Source organism: Epinephelus moara, chromosome 19 (assembly GCF_006386435.1).
Source record: "Epinephelus moara isolate mb chromosome 19, YSFRI_EMoa_1.0, whole genome shotgun sequence".
In the NCBI taxonomy this organism is placed as follows: Eukaryota; Metazoa; Chordata; class Actinopteri; order Perciformes; family Serranidae; genus Epinephelus; species Epinephelus moara.
In genome coordinates this window covers 15,437,612-15,456,588 of record NC_065524.1, presented here as the reverse complement: position 1 = coordinate 15,456,588, position 18,977 = coordinate 15,437,612, and the positions used below count along the sequence as shown (strand labels likewise).

Genomic DNA, 18,977 nt, shown 5'->3' with positions numbered 1-18,977 from the left:
TTATAAAGGACTCAAACCGGGAGGATAATTGTCGCTACTTTACTGTGACCTCTGCCCTTTAAGTAAATACAACTAAAAATGTCATAAACCAAAGTAACTTGTGGTTTAAGTCACCTACCGTAATTTCTACAGATTCTCCTCACTCAGCCGTTGACGTTCTCCCTGAGCCACCCTTGCAGTCAACGCTGAGGGCATATCACACACTCTTCAGTCTGCTGGACGAAGGCTAGCATTAGCTGGCTTTAATTTGTGGGAAACGAAGGTATGTATGAAAATTATTTCTTCCTACCCAAAACTGGATATTCTGAACACAAGAAAGCTGTGGCTAAAGCTGGACCGTCTGCATATTTCGGTAACGGCCGTCAACGGTGTTTTCGTTTCTCTCTGCTACTCAGTTTTGACAGCTGCCTCACACAGTACGATGCGGTGCAACAGCAGCTAACGTTATGTGACTGTTAGCAAGACAACTAAAACATCACAAAATATGTTATGTTCATTAAAATATGCCGTGGAGTCCGTTAGGTGTAACGGTTCTGAGGTTAATATGGTGTTTATGCAAAAAAATATGATTAAAATTATCGAGCTTTTTTTGCTGCTTGTTGCGGTCAAGCTAGCTAAAACAGTCCATTCAGCTAACTAGCAGCACTTTCAAAATAAAACATTAATAACGTTTTCTGAGAAGCAATCCGTCCTGACCTGAGAGTATTAAATACATGCAATGGAAAATAAAAATTAACATTTACGGTCTTTGTGGTACACAGTTAACATCCATCCTGCAATACTTACCACCAAATTATAAAAGAAGCCATGCTGTAGAAGAAAAGCATGTATTTATATCCCAAAAACAATGATCTAATGGTATGTAGGTTGTTAATAAATTATTATACTTTCTCTCAATATTGTTGCTTTCTACATAAGAAATAAAGTGTAGAATATTTTCATCTTTAGACTGTGCTATGGAAATAGAGCAAGTATTTTTAACCATATTAATGGAAACCTTACTTGACATGACAGCTGATTTAATGCTTTGCTTATACATCTTAACCGTGTGCAAAGTTGTCAATTTAAATATATAATATAAATATATAAATGTGTTTTAACAAGTAGCACACAAAGCAGTATATGCTTTTGGGGTCAATCATTTCAACAACTGCAAAGTACATTGGTGTGATATGGTGGGAGTCACTTTACTAGTGGTTCAACGTTTGGGAGTAAATGCTTTACTATCATATGCATATCGTTTGCTTTAGCTATTTAATCCATGTGTTGTTTGTAGTTATTGAAACAGAAATAAAAAACAAAAATATAACCTTTTTAAACATAAATGCTAAAATTCAGAATATTTTTTGACATAAGAGAATTATTACTGCCTTTGTGAGCATTGTATTTTGTTATTGTGAAAATGCAGGGATCATCCTACCTCGATGTTTTGTAATTGTTTCAAGTGAGATAATACTCTTCAGTCTATTTACCCAATATAGCACGTTAGATGCTTTTATTTTGAAAACAAAACCACACACCGGAAGTCGGTTGCTTCAACCCGCCTGCGGATTTGACGCATGGTCTGTCAGATACCTAGCTAGCTAGCTAGCCGAGTGTATTGCTCGACTCCGTTTTGTTTTGGTTATGCTACACTGTGTCGAGCTCGTCTTGAAGTTTCGGGTTCACGTCAGGTTCAAGTGCGTCATTAACAGCTGTCGGTATTATAAAGTGCGTGGGCAAAAGCGAAAGAGACTTTGCCAGCTAACTGTGTTTTGCTAACCATTGACACTTTGTCTCTTTCTGCAGGACCACAATTTAAAAGTGGCAAAGCAGCGCAGTGAATCATGGACCTGCTATGAATGACTCGGGAGAACATTTGGGGCTTCGTGTGGTGCTGTCCGGGGCACTTTCAGCCACCTGGAGGATTAGGAAGGACACCAAAAGGAGAATTTTGTCATTCCTGGCTTCCTCAACGCCCTGACTGGTGTTGTACCTGGAGGTGTGGACGACATGGCCAGTCCACAGCAGACTGATCTGTCATATGCGTGGGAAAAGTACATGGATTGTAGACTGCAAGGAGCAGATCTGCAGGTAGGTGCAGCTGGCAGACACTCAGGAGGCAGGAGCCGGTTCAGCTCAGGGGTCTTTCTCTGGCTGGGGGGGATGCTTAGTTTTAGTTTACAGGACTACAAGGCAGTGATCCTACAAAAAGCCTTAACATTACTGAAATTGTATTTGGAAAACTCTTGTATACAGTTAGGTATATCTTGTTTATTCTGATAGAGACAAAGTATTTGTTTTCATCATGTTAATGTGTCAAACTGACCATACAGTGTTTGATTTGAGGTAGAAAATAGGAAATTTAACTTCATACATGCTCACTGTGAAAATATTTATTCAGTTTATTTCTCAGGGTCAGTACATATTAATAAACATTTATGTAAATGTGCTTGAATTAGCCAGGAGGCTAGTTTTCATCCATAGTCCCTTGCCAGGAGTGAAGCCTAAAATCAAGAGGCAATTTTTAAAACAATAATAATGATTCATAGAGGCCCTACAATACAATGCGATGCGATACGATGCGATATGATACGATATAATATTATCACAATACTTATGTCAAAATACATTATTGCGATGTTAAACATGTTGCAATATGCTGAATATTGTGATAACATATATGTGATGATTTGCAATTTATTACCTTTTTCTATTACATAATATGTCCCAAAAGGAAAACTGTCAACATTGGTTTTAAGACATTTTCTGTCTGTTTATCGATCATGTTTTTTGCAGCTAATTGTATTTACTGGCCCGTGAAAGCAATTGATTTATTTATTCTAGTAGGCTACCAAAAAGTTCATTTGTATTTATAATATTAATAATTTATGTAACATATATCAATATGATATTGCCATGCAAAAATATCATGATACTATGCTGTACCGATTTATTTCCTCCACCCTTAATGATTCAAGATTTTTCAATTTCGGTAAAAGTAAACACAGATAGACATGAGCAGAACATAGAGCAGCTATAAAAGCAGAGTAAATTACAATTGAATCATCAAAAACAAACAATCACAGCGAGCTTCACAAAAACAGATAAGCAAGGACAGGTATGAGCAACAGGACAACAGTAGCACAAAGGTAAATCAAACAACAGGGCAGTTAAGCCGCATTTTCCAAATGATAAAGGCATCCACCTCGAGTGGGCAGGTCTGGTGGCTTATATAAGCCACCATCTTAACTGTCAAGAAAAGGACCTGTATGGCGAGTTACCTAATGTGGGTTGTTGGTACAGCATTCCATTGACGTGCTGCTTTAATTGAAGAGGCAGATTGACTGAAAGCAGATTTTCTCAGTGGGATAATACAGTTTCCTCTTGTGACTCCTCTTGTAATCTGATTTGTATTTACTGGTTGCCTAATGAAGCAACCGAGTAGTGGAAGAGCCATGCAATGAACAAATATATAGATGAAACATATACTTGCATGTTTGATCAGCTTTTCCCAGCTCAGAAGTTCATATTTTTCCAGTATGTTACAGTGGTTGGTTTCTTATTAGGGGGTTGTTGTCTGTTTGGACTTTGAATTTAACACCACAATCCAAATATTACTGCACCTGAACAGTTGTTGGGTTGTTGGTGTTGTTAGAGGGTGTTTGACTCCAAATGATGGGAAAAGGTATGATATCAATGAAAAAGAGGTAGAGCCTGCACACTTACTCCATGCCACAAACTTTAATGAACAACGTTTCGATCCTAGAGGGATCTTCGTCAGGTCTGAATGTTGGAAAATGAAAACCACACCTCTATTTATAACGTTGTGTGCAACAGGTGTGGTTAATCATCCAAATATCATCTGGGGTTATTTTTTAAAAAACATCGATCAGAAAAAGCAAACATCAAATTCAATCTAGGGTAACAATTCAGTACAAGTATATCAAAAACACTCTGAGAATATATATATATTATAAAATTCCATCAGAAAAAAGGGGACCTGCAATTCAAAAAAACATCGAATAATATATCATGAGCAGCAATCATATTAAGTGGATTATATTCAATTAATCAGCGTGGGCTATTAGTCTCTTCACCAGAATAACATTAAAGTTAGCAAATCATCACAGTTAAACAAATCATCAAAAATACATCTTAGCAGCAAAACCTCATCTCATGTATTTAAAAAGACCTCATCAATGGAAAAAAATCAAATAATTAAGCTCACAGATCCTGAACACCAAAAATAGTGTTCACAGTCATGTCCAAGTAGTCTACTGGGACATGTAAACCAACGAAACCATATAGAACAATATAGGAATATATAAAAAATAAGAAAAATATGTTAATTCATCACTCAAGTAAGCCTAATGGTTTTAAAGAAAGTGTTTGATCTCATATTCTTGATTCAAACCACTAGGAGAAAGAGTCTGGAGGGTGAAGATATAAAAACTCTCTCTTTTCAATAGGAGGGTGTTCAGATCACCTCCTCCTCTTGGGGGTTTTACGTGCTCGATGCCGATGTATCTCAAGGAGGCAATTGAATGATTTGCCTCCCTGAAATGCACCGCCACTGGGCTACGCTGGTCCTGAGTTCGAATACAGCTCCTGTGTTCAGCTATCCTAGTTTTTAAAGGTCTCTGAGTTTTGCCTACATATACTAAACCACAAGGGCATTTTATGAGGTAAATCACATTTTTTGTTGAGCAGGATATGGTACCTCTGATTTTTATCGTTTTCCCAGTTACCGAGTGGTTAAACGTGGTACATTTGTATGTAAAATTGCATTGAGTGCATGAACCACACCGATAATTGCCAGGAGGCAGTTCAAGGAAAGTTGGGTTTCTGGCTGGTCTCAGATCAGATTTTACGTTTATACACCACTCTAGGAGAATTTTTAAAGATGTTTTGGAGTAGTGGATCTGAACTTAAGATGTGCCAATGTTTATTAATGATTTTTTCAAAATCCTTTCCTAGACATGAGTATGTTAAATAGCGTCTAGGGTGGTTATTTGCTGAGGTTTTAACCTTTTTGACTAGGCATTCATCCTGGGTTAGTCCGCTGAATCTGAAAGGTATGATATCATCCAACAAAAGTGAACATCGAGACCTTACTTTAGTCAGCTGCTTGTCATTCAAGCTGCCCAAATTGCCGGTTTTGCCTCAGCCGCTCCACAGTGACCATGAGCAAAAACAGGCTGCTGCAAAATGCTGTGTGGTTGTAGGAAATTATGCAGTAAAAAGTTACTCAATTGTTAATTCTGTTCTACATAAATTCTTTAACAGAGTTTAAATAGAGTAAATAGCTTTTGTGTTAAGTCTGTTTGCACTTGCTAAACTAATTCAGACCCCAACAAACCTGTGAGCGAATAAAACATCTGTACAGAGACATGCTGGAAACCACATAAGCCTGTTTTTATAAGATTTCCTCCTTAGAATCGGTGGAGATTGTTTGTCTTCAGACTCATTTTGTACAGAATTATATATAATTGTGTTAGAGGGTAACTGCAGGGTAGAAAGCCATTCAGCACGTGTCATTCTGCCACTGTGGAGCAAGCAGTATAAATAACTGAAAGCAAATGATTCCCCTCATAGCTTGGGACATGCCTTGAATCCTCCCAAAGCTCCCCAGACGCCACTTTGAGAGCCAGAAATGTAACGGGTACACAGCACAAGCACGAGCAGCACTAGCAGTGAGTCAGTGCTCAGAGGTGGAGGCAGGTGTAAACCACAGATTGCTCGTTATGAGTGTTGCGCAAGTGCACTTTTGTTTCTTTGTCAGTGTATTACACAGCAGAGAGTGGCGGTGTTTCTAAAATCTCTGGCAGCCATTGCAGCTCTTTTCAACCCCCCTCCTGCTGTCAGAGAACTAACAGCAGCCAGATCACGAGACTTGGATTAGGATGGGACTGCAGACTGAGTGATCTGCCCTGCATACACACACACGCACACACACAGATGAGCTGATTTAGCCATTATATTAGTCCATTATTTTTGATTAATCATGTGCGAGTCATGTTTAAAAGACAGATCTGCTATCACTTTTAAAGGTAATGAGCGCTGAGAAAGCCTGTAGGGTTTTCTCATTCTGGGAAATAATGGCTTCCTTCCTCTATAGCCATCGTGTCTGTGGTGGTGTGTTTGCTTCGTTGCTTTGTTAATCATGGTGGTGTGCATTAGGATATCAGCTGTAGAAATAGTGCTGGCTTGTTCTCAGTTGTCATAGTAATACTAATGCTTGGACTGCACTGAGCAGGCTGTGCCTCTCTATTAATGGCAACTTTTTTCTGTCACTTTTTGTTGTGACGACTCCCTTGGGACGACTGTGTTTGCTCCTCCACTTGTCACCATCGCAGCAATCAAAGTGTTGTGTGTATGTATGTGTGTGTGTCTGTGTGTGTGTGTGTGAGATGCAGAAAGATGGTTAAGTGAGCACAGCTGTACTCTCTAGTTTGCTGATACCCTAGCTTTCCCTCCTGATTGAATCTGATGGGGACACACAGTGACAGGCTATAGCTCTCACATGGATACTGTTGCATCGCTTGCACATTATATTTTCCCCCAGCTTGTTCTGCCAATCCCGTCAGTGTACAAGTGTACACTGTACATTCCCACCATCTGCGGCGTCTGCTTGTCATTGCAGTCAGTGTACAGGTAAACTTGATTAAGTGATCATGGAAACTGTCCAGCGTCTGAAAGGCCCTCGTTTTAATGTCCACCAGACAGCAAGACTCTGCCCTGCTGCTCTGCATCCAATTCTGTCATCACACTTTACAGTGAAATGTGGAGGGCAAAAAGACACCCTCTCCTGTAGTAATCAATAAGACACCACAAAAAAAGTGAGAAAGCACTGCAGCCTCACTCTGTCTCTCTGCTCCCTTCATCTTTTATTCTTTGCATTCTTGTCTCATCTCTCTGTGCTTTTCATCTGCATTTCTATCAGGGTTAATCCCTCGCTGGTATTTCTGTCACTTATTCAGCACAATGTCCAAGGACAGTTACAGTAACTAGGATGTCTCAATGGCTCGTCGGGAGGGGTCTACCCTGACCTAATGCTTGACCATAGTCTTCCTCTTTCTGTTCCTGTCGTGACTCTCATTCTCAATTAATATCCAGAAAGCAGTAGTGTTATAGAAAGATTATTTTTGTCACTGCCTCAAGTATTTTTTTGGGTCAAAAGTAACTGCAGTCTCAGTAGGGATGGAGCAAACTGTGATGGTGGATCTGCCTCGCTCTGTTTATAAAGAAGAGCATTAGTGGCATCCTCCTACTTTCTATATATTCACTGTACATTAATGCTCCTTAGATAACAGGATTTACTGTAATACATGCATCTACTCTAATCAAACTCACTTTTTGTATTAAATCTGCATTTACTATAAGTTAGCTTATTGGCATTATAGCCTCACTATCAAGGGATTTCTGGCATTAAGCCTTTCTTTCTATTCTTTAGATTTTCTCCCTTTATGGAGCCAACACTACCGTATTAGTGTGCTCAGCTACAAAGGAATCTTGCCTTGGGCACACTCGCATCAAAGTATCTGCGGGGACACTTTCCATTCTGCTCAATCTCTCTGAATCTTGATGAGCAGAGTTAATTTAATAGAATGGTTACCTGGCCAGGAGCCAAGTAAGAGACCCTGTTTTGTTGCTTGTGGGATCTTTCAGTTTCATTATGAGCTAACAGGATGTTTCAGAACACCTCAGTCTGGTGTTTGGAGCACTTTACTTTTCTGGTCCTTTGGTACCAGAGGGCTCCAGCTAATTGATCTCTGCTGGCCCAGCTTCATTTATCACTTTGAATCCAGTCAGTTGCAGTTTGGGGCTAATGTTAACTCTAGTTGAAGTTATCTTTTTGCTTGAAAATGGATGACCTGCATTTGAAAAGACATGCTCCTGCAGGGTGATTGGACTCATCTTGTAAGTATTGTTCTGTAGCTGCTCTGACATCAGTTTTGTTGCTGAACGTTTATAATCCTGGTGGGCTGAGATGTAAACGTCCATTGTCTGTACATTGTCACTTAATCTCTATAACAACAGATACTTGTGTGTAAAGCCGATTAACCATAGTGATTTTCTGAATTAGGACAGCCCTGGTCACATATTCCACCCACATTACTTGTCATTAGCTTTCTAAAGCTCAGTTCTATGCTTTACATTCCTTCTGTGGTAAAGCCCTGAATCCTTGACGAAAGAAGATTAAACTTGTCGAGCACAACATAAGGCGAGATGTAGTGAATACTAAAGATGAAGTAAAGATGGCAGTGCTGGTGCACCTTCATCCCCAAACTTAATTATTTGGCTTGTCAAGGAGTGAACAGGGTGAGATGTACTTTTTTGTATTTCTGTGATATTTTGGAGAAAGACATTATTTCCATGAACATACTGTGTGAGACATTATGTTGTGTAGTTTGTGTGGCATTAAGGTCAGCTGTAATATGTATAACTGCTATTGAAAGCAATTAATGATCATTAGTATCAGGGTTGCACAGTATATCTTTTTTTTTTTTTGTCATCGCAGTGTCACCTCAGGCGATAAACGCATTGCAGAAGGCTGCAATTTTGCACTTTGAATAGAATAACAATGTGTTCCATTACATTATGTCTGTGGTGCTATTTTGTCTGATACGCATCTTGGTGTTACCTCTCTGGCTAATCAGACAGAGCCCTCGCTGTGAGGCATCATCTGATTGGTCAGAATCTGCACGCATGCGACTGAGGTTTATTTGACTTGTGCTGCCGTACTACTCTGCATGATTGCAGGGGGAAAGTGTGACAAGACCAAAGTGTTAATGCCAGAAAGGAACAGGTGTATCTTCAATATCTTGAAAAATATCTATGTTCAATACCATTTTTCAATACCCTGGGGGAAAAACTGACATTTAGGGCATAAAATTTAAATTGTTTGTAGAAAGATAAGTACAACATGTCTATAACATGATAACCACAACTTTTCTTTTCTTGGTTAGTAGCAGAGAACAGCAGAATGACTAGTAAACATTAACTATAAGAGAGAATGAGAAGGCACAGCTGGTGTTGGTGTATTCATACTGCCGAAAATGATTCATGTAATGGTTTCAAATATTCTGAATCGATATGTATCATTATGTCAGTACTTTTGACAACACTGCCATCTGGCAGTATTTTGGATACAGGAGAGACAAAGTGGCACAAGCACAGGTGCTGTGCTAGTCTGAGTCAAGAACTGGGTGCACTTTAATATCTGTTTACGTATGCAAGTATTGTCATTATCGTAATGTTATTGCATATTTTCCTCATATTGTGCAGCCCTAATGTGTATGGATCATTCACGCATCTTCTGTTCTGATCAACTAAGAGCACAGTAAAGTGGGAAAAAACTATACATTAATTGGTCTCTTTTTCAATTTTCATACAGCAGTCTAGTAAAATGGAAAAATTGGATGTTGATTAGCATTTATGCAACATTTATTAAAAGGCCTATATGTGCATAAAGCAGTTTCAAATTTCTTTATTGTCATTGTACAAACATACAACAAAATTCAGATGCACTAAGGACTGGGTGATAATAGTAATAAAACAGTAATGAAAATAAATAAATGCCTCCATTCCACTCACATTCTACACATTTGTAGACACACTTAATACACTCATTGCCAACATATGCAGTTAAAGTGGGATAAAAAAGTGCTCATGCATATAATTGCACATAAAATAAGTTATTGCACTTAAGAAAAAGAACTGTTTGTTCGTTCAAAGTTCAGTATGGTTATGACTTTGAGGTAGGGAGTGTTTATGAATCTTGTTGTGTGTGGTTTTATGGACCTGTAGCGTTTTTTGGAGGGCAACAGTTCAAACGGGTGATGAGCAGGATGGAATGAGTCTTTTAGGATGTTACGTGTTTTCTGCAGGCACTGGGAGGTGAAGATGTCCTCCAGGGCAGGTAGCTGTTGTTGTGTGATGTTCTGTGCAGTTTTTATGATTCTCTGCAGAGACTTTTTATCTGCTGTAGAGCAGCTACCATACCACACAAGAATGCTGTATGTGAGGAAACTCTCAATGGAGCAGTGGTAGAACGACACCAGAGGATGTTGTGACAGGTTTACCTTTCTGAGGGTCCTCAGGAAATATAGCTGCTTTTGTGCCTTCTTGACTAGCGCGGTGGTGTTTGTCATCCGTAAGAGGTCCTCTGAAATGTGTGTGCTAAGGATTCTAAAGCTGGTCATCCTCTCCACCCTCTCACTGTTGATGTGCAGTGGAAACCATGTCAATGTCAGTTTAACCCTAGTTCATTGTTATTGTGTGGTTGTTCTTATGTGTGAAATGTGCGTTATATATAGCTTAACGTTAGCATTGTCTCTCAACAAAACAACAATGGACATATAGTACAGTGCATTACCTGTCTGAGCAGTTGACAATCACTACTTAAGTACATTTTTGGACAGTTAGATAAGTCATTTCCAAAGTAACCTAAAACTGAGAAATGAACCTGTCATTGTGGAGATGTCTTGGCTTACTTAGTTTTTTAGAGTAAGCAATGCCTAACCTCAAGTGATGCGGTGGAGTTTCACACCAAAAGGTCCTCTTGCATAACTTGTTGACTCAAACCAATCACAGTCTTCCCACCTTGTCACAATCACATGTACCACTATTTGAGTTTGAGTCCTGAGAAAACGTACAGTAGAAATTATAGACCATATCTGGCAACATAATATCATGATAAAGCTGTTTTATTTACTCCACAGTAATTTGGCTTTAATACTCCTACACTAGTGACTTCTCTATGACATTGCTCTTTGTGTGAAATTCACGTGCGTACAGCCTAAATATAAAAGTTGTGCTTTAGGCTCTGATCATCATGTCTTGTGATCCTCACACTTCTTTCACAGAAGGTTCTATCATTTTAATTTTATGTGGTGTGACTTTATGATTTCTAGTATGTTGTTTACCAATATGCCTTTAGTGAAGCTGCTTTCTCTGGCGTGCTGGTTGACCACAAGACTTGTTTCACATCTGCATTTATTGTTCCGTCCTCAGTTTCAACCTCACTCCTACTCGCTCTGGTCTCCAGGGCTGTTCCAAACGATTGACTGAGTGAATGAATAATTCATGTCTGTAGCTCTGGGTTGAGTCAGAGTCCAACCATTGCTCTGTCTCAGCTTTTTCCACCCAGTGGCATGTTATTAAGGAAAGATCTCTTCCTCAAAAACAGAGTCTCTCAGTCCATCAGGGAAGAGAAAGGCCAGAGCAGGCTGTTTGGATTGTAATTTGGACCAACACCATCTTGCACTCTATTTCTCTGTAATGGAAACAATGAAGCAGCAAGTGACACATTTTCATTTCCTGCACACTGGCTAAAGGTCACTGTTTGTGACAGTGCTGATCCGACACTGACAAAAACGCAAACATGCTTTTTGATGGTAGCCTCTTGACTTTTTGTCGTGGGTCCTAATGAAAAAAACAAATTATTTGTTGTGTTGTGTGAAGCGACTCTGCCCTCTGACTTTGTGAGGAAATGTGGAACGTTAGGGGCTTCTCATGATGCTCATCACCCAAATGTCAAATTAGATCAGCAGGGATCTCAAACCGGAAAAAAACATTGCATAACCAACGCCCCACGTCCTCTCTCACGAGGACAGGATCACATCGCTTTCACTGCCTCTGCCAAGTTGTAGTCTTCCCAATTATCCAAAGAGAGCTTGAGAGGAAAGTCTGTACCAGTGTGGGTGACTCAGCCATCAGACTCCCATGACTAGGCCTCCCATGATTGTCTGTGTTGGATAAAGGCAGTGTAAAAGACAGGTCACAGCCGCCAAGTCCGAGCAATTAGGGAAACTTTGTTCTGGCTTCAGTATTCAAACATGTACCCCTCTCATGAAAAGCCATGTCTGACAAAGGATGAAGAGAAAACATAAAGACATAAGTATGCAAACCAATCAAGTGTGAGCTAATGTGTTTCGTTCCTGAGGGGATCTGAAAGTAACAGTGTTTCAGATTTAGGGGGATTTAGTAGCATCTAGCGGTGAGGATTGCAGATTGCAACCAGCTGAAACCAGCTGAAACCTACTGAAACTGAATTCCTTCAGTGTTTATTTTTCAGGAGGTTTTTACCATTAGAGGTCTCTTCCACTCCAAAACAAACAAATCTGGTGATTTAAACCGGTAAAAACACTGAACAAAGCAGTTTGACATTAAAAAAAATCTGTGTTATTCTGACGCTCTTGTCACAGAGGGACTGCTAACCACAGTGGTGGACTCGAAAATGTGAATGGCCTTATCTAGAGCCAATGTTTGGTTTGTCTCTTCTGGGCTAGACAAGGGCATGCTCCCTGTGTAGATATAAATGCCTCATTCTGAGGTAACGAAAACATAATGAATCTTATTTTCAGGTGATTATACACTAAAGAAAACAATTATTATAATATATTCAATCTCTGCCAATATATCCCCTAACTCCTACACACTGGACCTTTAAGTTGGTGTCAGCAGCATCATGTATGCCATTCTGAATTTGACCTCTGGCCTTCCTGGACCAGCAAGAAAAAGAGTATAAAGTATTAGTTAAAAATGAAAGCAGGAGTATTTTTCTTCAATTCTGATGAATCTATGCTGAATCTGTAAATAGATGCCAGACAGTCCTTGAACTTACACAACAGAGAGTTAGATTAAAGGAAAGGTCTGCATCACCAAAATGATAGATGGTTAAATTATATTACGTTAATTCTTCTGTCAGCAAATCATAAAATAGCTAGAAAAAATAGCCCTCAACATGCAAGTGTCAATAAGTGAAATCCGTAGCAGTTTGTCTCAATCACCCAGATGGTCTGTGTATGTCTACATGACAAATGAGCAAATAAAGAAGTTCATCACTGTAGAGGAAAGGTCAAAGCTTTCCTTTTGTTTACAGAAATGTGTTCTGGGGGCTTTGTGAACTGTTGATTTCCCCTCCAAGCTGTATTAATCAGTATTGGCAGTCTCTCCATTATCAAATCACCCTGGCTGGTTTGTGCCGAGTGCATTGTAATATTGGATTAGAGCCTCGGAGGAAAAAACAACCCCGTTGCTGGGAAATTAGTGTTATCGTGAATCGCTCGGTTTCCCTTTCCCATATGAGGACTACGGCCACAACAGGTACACTGATAACACAAGGACAAATCAAGTCGTTTCAGATGCTCATTTTTGGAGATTAACTTTAATAGACTGAGTGCACAGCTCCAGCATAGCTCCAGGGCTTACTTATTAAACTAATAACAGTTTTGGCAACCTTGAAGCTTTGATTTCCGGCCAGTCACTCCCCCTGTTTATCTCTGCTCTCATCTGCTGCTGCAATTATTTCTTTCACCTTTCATGTTTTACCCCTGTCCTCTCCTGTTTCTCTCATGATCCATGCATTTCTTTCTCTTCCTCTTTCCGTCTCCCCTGTGTGATGTTGTCCAGCCCCCTGGTGTGCAGTGACCCCCACCCACCCACCTACCCACCCATCCCCCTACTGCTTGGGTGGGTTGTTGCCTCAGCTGTTGAAGTGTCACCCTCCCTGCCCCTCCCTGACCCCGGTGAGTGTGGTCATCTCCGTCATCACCTGCAACTTAAAATTTTAGGATGCTCGACACAAATGTGTTCATCTTATACCCCATGTAATATTGCTTATTGTATAGCTACATCTCTAACACTCTTTTTAATGCCATTCATAGTGGTAACAAGCAACCCAAACTTGCTTTGACAGTTGTGACACAGGAAGGAAGTTGACTCACCATGTAACTAAACAACACAGCTGAGGTTTGCCAGAAAAGTAGCCTCGGTCCCTCTCCTCGCTGTGACGGTTAGCACCAATAGCGGAGGTGTGACTAAACTGACACCTGAATAAGAGATTTGAAAGTTTCCTTATTGTGTTTTAGTCACACGGGGTGAGTAAATCAGTTTCACAGATATGCATACCTCGATATGCATTTGTCTTAGGGCATTTAAAGAAGACACAGAAAATAGTGAACACACTAAAACTGTGAATGATGCCATGTTTACCATTTTAAGGGCTGTTTCACACCACTTACTTTATGTTTTTGTTACTTTCTGGCTTTAGATTCCAGAGTCTATGCAGAAATCTGTGTCCATGTAGTTGAATGATTTGCCATGGTGTCAATGTGACGCATCACATTTTTATGGCGTTATACTACTGGTTTACTATTTTTGTAGGGAATCCAAGGGTGCAAACTACAGTAATGCAGTTATAATCTGTGTTGATGACTGGTTAAAGGCTGCTTGTAAAGTTGAGTATCAGTGTTAGTTGATGCATATTTTATTTTAAATGTGCTCTGTGGAGGTTTTTTGGAATAAAAAATGATGTTATGTTTATTAAGGTTTTCTCTCCAAAATGCACTCTGTATCCTTGAGGTCTGTTTTGCATGTGTTTATTTCCTCATAAAACATTTGTGAAGCCAATGTTTTCAATATTTTAAATCCTACATTGTTAACATGCCTTTTTTGCTTGCTATCAGGGTGTCTTCTTCTTTTTCACTTCCTTTGCTACCCTTTTTTTTTTGGCACTACCACCAGTGGATTAGATTGAAACCACGTGGACCACGCTGCCCTTATACTCATGTGTTCTTCTGTGTGTAGGGCACAAAATGGAAAAGCCTATATTTTCAGGGGTGTCAACAATAATTGATAAATGCATTTAAATATATATATGTATATGTATGTATGTATATATATATATATATATATATATATATATATATATATCTTTTTGTGTAACATATGAATCTGTCTTAAAAATTTGACATCCGCTGGTATTAGAAGAGAGCTTGATTAAGCTCACCAGCTTGCCAGATTCCCACAGACTACATCTCTGTATGCATCCCGTATTATAATGATAACAATAATAATGCTAATAATAAATGGTATAGCTCGTTAATTTTCTGTACAGATTGTTTTTTCCATCCTGTCAGTGCCATCGCAAGTCAGACTGTGTGTAATGTGATTGGTACTGTGTGGTGTCTATTCTTCGGCTCCATGACCCAGACACTCAGCGCTGCCACATCAGTCAGGGATCAGCATTGCCTGAATGAATCCAGTCAGTGGTGTCAGATTAGCAGAGGAGTAAAGCTAGCCCCTGGGTGGTGTAAGGGAAGGCAGGCCGCTGGCTCAGAGAGTCGCATGTCTGCCGGGAAGATATTAACACACTACCCTGAAACGGGTAATGCAGTTAAAAGCGGTCAGGTGGCTTGACTCACTTTAAAGAATGTCCTGATTGCTTCGCCGACTCTGGTGGTGAGAGATTCCAGCCGTACGGTCAGGCTCTGAGCTAAACACAGGCTGATTTCATCTTTATGTGGTCTTTGTTTCGCCACATTCAGGGAAACTCCAGTGCAGTTCTTTTAATCCTGAGTGTGATTTTAAATTGTAAACTGCTGTGCTGTCCACCAAACTAGTGTTATGAATAACGAGCTTTTGCTTTGAACATAATTCATGCAATATCTAAAATATGACTCATGGTGTTTTTGTGCTGTTTAAATTAAAAAGTGATTACAAATGGATGCTTTCTGGTTCCAATGCTTTTGTGTTAGGATGTTAGAGAGGAGAAAGAAAATACACTGACTTTCAGCACTACATCTGACCAGTTAGATCAATACTGGAGCAATAGTTCCACATAATGACATTAGTGGCTGTTACATCACCATCTAATTGACTGTACTGTCATCTATAATGATTACAAATCAAAAAATCGTTGAGAGTAATGTCACAATGGTTTATCAAGTGAAAGGTCACTGTTTTCATTTCTATTCCTCTTCATGTAGGAGCAAGTAATAATCTGAGTCATGTTTCTCCTCTTGTGTCTCATCTGTCTCTTATCAGGTCAGCCTTCAGGGTCTGGAGAATTTCCTCTGTCTCTTCCACTATGTGCAGCACCACCCCACCAGCACCACCAAAGATGCACTGAAATTCTGGTAGGTCTTGTTGTTATTTTAACATCTTTAATTGTACTGTGATGGAGGTTTTGTGTCACCGAGAGAGTAAATGGTATTTAGTGAACACCTCAGTGACAACATAGACATGACTGTTTGTATAGTGGGCTAACAGTAACTGCAAATATACCCGCAGTCACTTTGTTCTTTTCTCTGGTCTTTTCCAAAGAAAAGTAACTGCGGACGTGACAGATTTATTTTCATCATTTTTCTGTCCCACCACTATAGTAGAGGTTGCAGACATTATGTAATCATGGTGCATTAGCTTTTCGGAGTACCTTGCTGCATAGATTTCCATATTGATGAGGGAAATTGTCAACATTAGGCACCTTGAGTGCCTCTTGTTTGTATTCTGTTCAGTGTAAATAAGTCACACACACACACACACACACACACACACACACACACACACACGCACGCACTACCTAGAATTATGTGAGCGCATTAGCATATGTGAGCTATGTGTTCCCTCAGCTGAAAAGTGATTAGTTTGAATGGGGGTTTGGTTAAAATGCCTGAAATAATGTCCTTGTTTAAAGACAAGCTTAAGGCAGTTTAATGTTTTGCTCTGTGAGATCAACCTCTGAATGCAGCGTGTTTTTAATTTTTCAGGCGTTTATCTGCAATGATTGAGCACTTAGCTAATTGATGATGTATAAATGAAACAGTGGGTTTGTCAAAAAAAATCGTCATACTGTTGTAAGCTTTAAGTTTGATCACCCACACTCTTTTTCTTTAGACTGTAGATTTGCAAATTTATGATTACAGTCTTTGAAAGCAGTGTTGATTTGTGAAGATAATCTGAACAGGGCATATATGAATCTTAATCTTTTCCTTTGGTATCAATCAGAGCTCACACTAAGAGAAAACACTTCAGTTTAAATATTGTCATGATGTATTCAGTTGTCATTTACAAATGTCCATCACAGCTCATGGCAGTCCTGAGTGACAGATTTAACGTGAGCCGACAAAACTAACTAAAGGAGTAAACAATCCACAGTGAATAAAATCACTCAAAGTATACATCTTGTGCGTGCACACTGTTGATTTCTCATTGTTTGCAGTAGAACCAGATATATTGATGTAGTTAATCATGTGGATAAACCATGTTTGCCTCTGTGACCTCATTATGGCTCTTAACACTCTATTAACAGTGCACTGTACACACAGGAATCCTGGTTCAACACACTAACCCAGACAGCGTTTGAATATTCCTCCTTTGCTTTAAGTGTCCTTTGTCCTTTTTGCTATGACAAAATGAAACCGGTGTTTCTTTACTTATACCAGCACCCAAAGGGGCAGAGCTGAATAAAGCTTGCGCTGTGTAAATAACTCGGTCGGAGTAAAAAACATCACAATAATTGGCCAGAGGGGAAATGCAACTTTTGAAATCTGCAGGAAAGAGGTGTCTTAGGCAGCAGGATGATATCATGGAAACCATTATCTCTGTATACTAAGCCTCTAATCACTGTCTTGTGGGTGTGATTAAATGACTGAGAGGATGGTGGCATAAAGGTGGTGGAAAAAATAGAATAATGCGTTTAATATTCATCAAGCAAATACTGTGTTTTTGAAAATCTGCGGGGTTTTAATTATTCTCTATTGAATTTTTCTAAACTGCTTGGGGATGCAGCCTGAACTGTCAGTATGCCAGGTGTTTGTTTTGAAGGCATTGTATCTAATTTAATAATATATTTACATAATACATTTCTCCAAGCCCTGAGCTGATCGAGTCTGTTTCAGCTTACCTTTAATTGAGGCTTGTGCTGCATGTGTGAATAAAAACAGTAGCTTTATTATAAATTACAGTAGCAATTACACATTAAAGCAGTTGTTTGTGACTTTTTTAAAAACAATTCTTTGTCATATTTGCTGAAACTGTCACTGTAACCACACAGTATGTCCCTCTGCCTCCTTGTATTGCTTATAATGGCATTATCACACATGAATGTAAACAGCCAATCAGAGCCAAGGAGTCTCTAATGTAGCTGTCAATCATGTCAATCACTGCTTGTGAACATCAGTCAAAAGCGCTGAGTCAAGATTCTGTTACTGCATTGTCTATTCCTTGCCTCACGTTTTCAGAAACATATTTTAGTGTACTGTTTAACTGTAAAATGAGAAAACTAAGCCCCGCCCACTGGCTGGAGCACCTATTTCATCATATTTGATCGGCACTGCCTAGTTTGACAGTGTGAACTAAGGATAGACCGATACATCGGCCGGCCGATATATCGGGCCGATATTTGAGTTTTTTACTTGTATTGGCATCGGCCGATACGCGCGTGGGTTCACGGATTTATTTTTCCCTTGCATGATTTACAGACAGGCATCCACGGGCAGCTCTGTGTTGCCGGAAGACCCTGCAGCGCACATGCAGCGAATCCTACTGTGTACAGTAGTTGTTGTTTTATTTATGCTTCAGCTTAAATATTTGTTTACTTTATAAAGACATTACTGGAAGATTTAAGAGCACTGAACTCTTTTTTTTTATTTGAATGTATAATAATAATAATAATATTCTACCTGTTCTACCTCAACTTTCCATCTTGTTTTAGTATTTTTTACTGTTCAATAAATGTTTCTTATTTTAAACTTGAGACCTGTAATATTTGTTATCATTGTGTCATTTTTTTGATGTAAATTGAGGGAGCAAAAGCAGCATCGGCTCAAGAAAATCGGCAGTCCATAATCGGTCATCGGCTAAGGGTGATGGAAAAAAAATCGGTATCAGCATCGGCCCTAAAAAATCCATATCGGTCTATCCCTAGTGTGAACGCAGTTCCCGAGCAGTTATTGACATGATTGACAGCTGCGTTAAGAGACTCCTCGATGGTTATTTGGTTATTTTCCATGAGCTGCAGTAGATTCTAGCAAATGCCATTTAAAGCACAAGGAGTGGGAAGGAGGAGCAGACTATTTGTCTCATGTAATTCTGTGTGGATAGTCACAGTCACAGTTTCAGCAAATATGACAAAAAGTTAGTTTTATAGGAGTTACTAACTACAGCTTAAAGAAGTCAAACTTGATATAGCATGTCAAAGCTTCTGACAA

At 39.4% G+C, this 18,977-nt stretch overlaps 1 protein-coding gene across 13 annotated transcripts in view; it reads left to right on the top strand.

Annotated features, from left to right (window-relative positions):
- The window catches only part of lyst (lysosomal trafficking regulator), a 76,344-nt gene continuing 57,367 nt past the window's right edge, over positions 1-18,977 (top strand). For 7 of the 13 annotated variants that reach the window (XM_050070632.1, XM_050070631.1, XM_050070630.1 and 4 more), the window contains exons 1-3: positions 4-262; positions 1,789-2,073; positions 15,814-15,905. In XM_050070632.1, the coding sequence (XP_049926589.1) occupies positions 1,993-2,073; positions 15,814-15,905 (173 nt within the window). In that variant the 5' untranslated portion in view covers positions 4-262; positions 1,789-1,992. The other 6 variants (XM_050070637.1, XM_050070638.1, XM_050070627.1 and 3 more) reach the window with 6 other exon arrangements.